This window comes from Dipodomys ordii, unplaced genomic scaffold (genome assembly GCF_000151885.1).
Source record: "Dipodomys ordii isolate 6190 unplaced genomic scaffold, Dord_2.0 Scaffold218, whole genome shotgun sequence".
In the NCBI taxonomy this organism is placed as follows: Eukaryota; Metazoa; Chordata; class Mammalia; order Rodentia; family Heteromyidae; genus Dipodomys; species Dipodomys ordii.
In genome coordinates, this window is record NW_012267434.1 from 211,785 (window position 1) to 215,281 (window position 3,497).

The following is a 3,497-nucleotide window of genomic DNA, read 5'->3' on the forward strand; positions in this document are numbered from 1 at the left end:
TCTTAATTTATTCCTCTGATAGAGTGTAAGCACTCTTCACTTAGGTTCTTAAATTTCTTTTTCTTTTTTCCTCACTCTATATTGAACAGCTTCTGAGATAATTCTTCAATCTGGCAATCAGGCTTTAAATTCTACCTCAAAACTTACTTTCCAGAACTACTTAAAGCATACCGAAGTACAATCGGGGCTAAATAAGTACACTTTCAACTCTTGGTTATCAAAATTTTAAGGGGCAACAGAAGTTTAGAATCTCCACAGAGATCTTACAAAACCATGTCCTGAACTAGATATGTTGCTCAATAGTAGAGCACTTGCCTGGCATGTACAAAACCCTGGATGGTCTGTCTCTATCTCCACAGGGGGAAAAAAAAAAAAAAAACGAAAAAGAGAAACTTCCTAGCCAGGCATTGAGTACCTGTGTACTATAATCCCAACACTTCAGAGGCAGTAAAATAGTGTATTCAAAGCTAGCCTGGATTATATAGCAAGTTCAAGACAAGCCTGAACTATATAGCAAGACCCTGCCTTAAATAAGCCAACACTGGTAGTTCACACCTATAATTCTAGCTACTCAGGAGGCTGAGAGCTGAGGATCATAGTTCAAAGCTAACCTGGGTAGAAAAGAGTTGGTGAGACTCATCTCCAATTAATCAGAAAAAAAGCTGGAAAAGAAACTATAACTCAAGTGGTAGAGTGTCAGCCTTGAGTGAAATGCTAAGTGACAGTGCTCAGGCCCTGAATTCACACCCCAGTACAGCTATTCATGGAACAGTCACAGAAAAGAATCCGATGTTACTAATCTGTGACCACTGTGTCCTCAACTGTCAGAGAAAGGCCAGGAAGTGAGAGGAATTAGTTCAGAAGGGAAAAATCAAAAAGTTAAGAGAAACTCACAAGGGGACTTTCTCCTCTGTAGTTAGACTAAATACCACCTTTCCTAGGACCACAACACCACTGTTCACACCAGGCTTCAGCGTACTCAACGACTGGAGCTCCAGTGCCACCTTCTGCCCAGTGGCTGACTGATAGCGTCCATCACCACAAGGGCCTAGGTGGGCTGGGTGCAAGTTTCCCAGCATGCTCTGCAGCTTTTTGGTCTTTATCTTTCCCTGCAAAGGAAACAGAAATAGGTAAAACACTTAAAACTAGGGTTCACCTAGGGAGTCCAGTCCTTCCCTCCTACCTAACCATTTCAGTGGTGTCATTCCCTACAAACAAAGCCTATTCTTTTGCCTTTAGTGCCAGCCTTGGGTTTTTAACTCAGAGCCTTGGATACTGTCCCTTGGCTTTTTCACTCAAGGATGTCACTGTATCACCTGAGCCACAGCTCCAGTTCTGGATTTTTTTCAAGTGTTGGAAATAAGAGTCTCACAGACTTTTTTTCCCTGGGCTGGCTTTGAACTATAAAGCTCAGATCTCAGCCTCGTGAGTATCTAGGCTTATAGGAATGAGCCACCAGCACCCAGCACCTGGCACATATTCTATTTTTTTTTTAACTGAATCACTTAAGAATGAAAGTAGGTTTCGGCCCTTTATACATCTTTACCTTGCTCTCCAGAAGGCTGGTTAATCTACTTAGGAATTCCAGGAGTTGTTGCTCACGTTGATGGGGCTCTGGCCAGCCAGGGTCCAGTGCTGCAGCCTGAGAGAAGCCCTCCAGTGCCTCCCCATAATTCTCTTCATATTTATGTAACTGCACAAAAGGAACCGAAAGCTCTCAATTATATCCAAACCACAATGGGCTCAAAATCTAGAGAAATCAAACTGCTTTCTTTCCCTGGTAGCTTCCTGCCCTACTATGAACATCCTTCATCCTGGCCAATGGATAACAGTGCCACAGAGAGAACAAAGAAGCTAATTTCTGATCTCTGAAATAAAAGATGCATATACTGAATCACTCAACTTTTATATTTATGCTTAACTTCAGAAGTTTTTTTGTTTTTTGTTTTTTTTTTGCCAGTCATGGGTCCTAAACTCTGGGCCTGAGCACTGTCCCTCAGCTCTTCAGCTCAAGGCTAGTGCTCTACCACTTGAGCCATAGTGCCACTTCCAGCTTTTTTTTTTCTGCTTATGTAGTGCTGAGGAATCGAACCCAGGGGCTCATGCATGCAAGGCAAGCACTCTACCACTGAGCTACCTTCCCAACCCAACTTCAGAAGTTTTTATGTGTATGTGTTTTTTTTTACTTTGTGTCAGTACTGAGGCTTAAACTCAGGGCCTCACATCGTTGCTTGACTTTTTCACTCAAGGCTATTGTTCTACCACTTGAGCCATAGTCTCAAGGACTTTCCTGCTCAAAATAGCTTTGAACCACAATATTAAGAACTCAGCCTTCTGAGTAGCTCACTCTTTATATTGCCACCAATGCCTGGAAATATCAGAAATTTTCTAAACAATCTTCCCACTCTTTTTAAAATTTTTTTAAATTATTATTATAATATACAAGAGGGGTCACAGTTATGTAAGTTAGGTACTTTTTTTTGACAATATCACCCCTTCCCTCGCTCTCTCCTAGTTTGTCCCTCACATTCCCACTTACAAGTTGTATGATTCATTTTCCAGTGAGGACCCCTGCTGTATTTGCTCACCCTTTTCCCCTCCATTTCTGTGCCTCCCCTTACACCCCCAAAGACATATAAACAAACGAACAATGAAAAGGAAATGAAACAAAAATAGCAAAAAAGGAAAAAACTTTTTTTTTCATTTCCTGGAGTTCCTTCCAATAAATATTATTCTGTATGATCAGATGCATGTAGGCATTGTGCCTTTCTGTTCCTCTCATCTTCCCATTCTTGATGTATTCCTTGGCCTCTATCTTTCCCCTCTAAGGATGCCACCAGACACTAGAGTCAAATTGAGCAAACCTTTCTTAAAAGGAATATGCATAATCAGTTACCCTTCCAAACTTTGAAGATTTAGATGTCTTCTTACCGTAGCCCTATTCAGATGAAGGTCAGGATTGCTGGAAGCTTTCTTGTCAACCTTCTCCTGTAACGGGATAAAAACATCATCAGTGGACCCACCTCAATCCTAAGAATAGCTGTGCCCAACATGTCCTAGGCCTCCTCATCTCAGAAAAATATGAGGTTGTTCCTTTTCAAAATGTTACGTATAGCCATGCACTGGTAGTTCACACCTGTAATAGTAGGTATTCAAGAAGCTGAATCTGAGGATCAAGATTTGAAGCCTGCTCAGGCAGACAAATCTTATCTCTAATTGATCAGCCAAAGCCAGAAGTGGAAGTGTGGCTTAAGGGACAGAGTGCAAGACTTGAGCAAAATAAGCTAAGTAAGAACACAAGGCCCTGAGTTTAAGCCAAAGTATTGGCATGAAGAAAAAAAAGAAGTTACCTAGAACCACAGTTATTCAAGAACTGCTCAGAAGGGGTATGACTCAGTCTCTGAAACCTCAGGGATGTAAAGGTGTTGCATTTGTGTAACTTTAAAATATGGCTATAACTACCCCTGCTTTCACTATATTTGATGTCAGTATAACTT

The 3,497-nt window shown here is 41.3% G+C and overlaps 1 protein-coding gene across 2 annotated transcripts in view; it reads right to left on the reverse strand.

The window, feature by feature from the left end:
* Positions 1-697: 697 nt before the first annotated feature.
* The window catches only part of Ttc5 (tetratricopeptide repeat domain 5), a 37,345-nt gene continuing 34,545 nt past the window's right edge, over positions 698-3,497 (reverse strand). Inside the window, exons 5-7 of one of the 2 annotated variants that reach the window (XM_013035718.1) lie at positions 2,932-2,988; positions 1,547-1,693; positions 698-1,109 (exon numbers count right to left, since the gene is read on the reverse strand). In XM_013035718.1, the coding sequence (XP_012891172.1) occupies positions 891-1,109; positions 1,547-1,693; positions 2,932-2,988 (423 nt within the window). In that variant the 3' untranslated portion in view covers positions 698-890. The remainder of the gene's footprint in view (positions 1,110-1,546; positions 1,694-2,931; positions 2,989-3,497) is intronic. The other variant, XM_013035716.1, reaches the window with a different exon arrangement.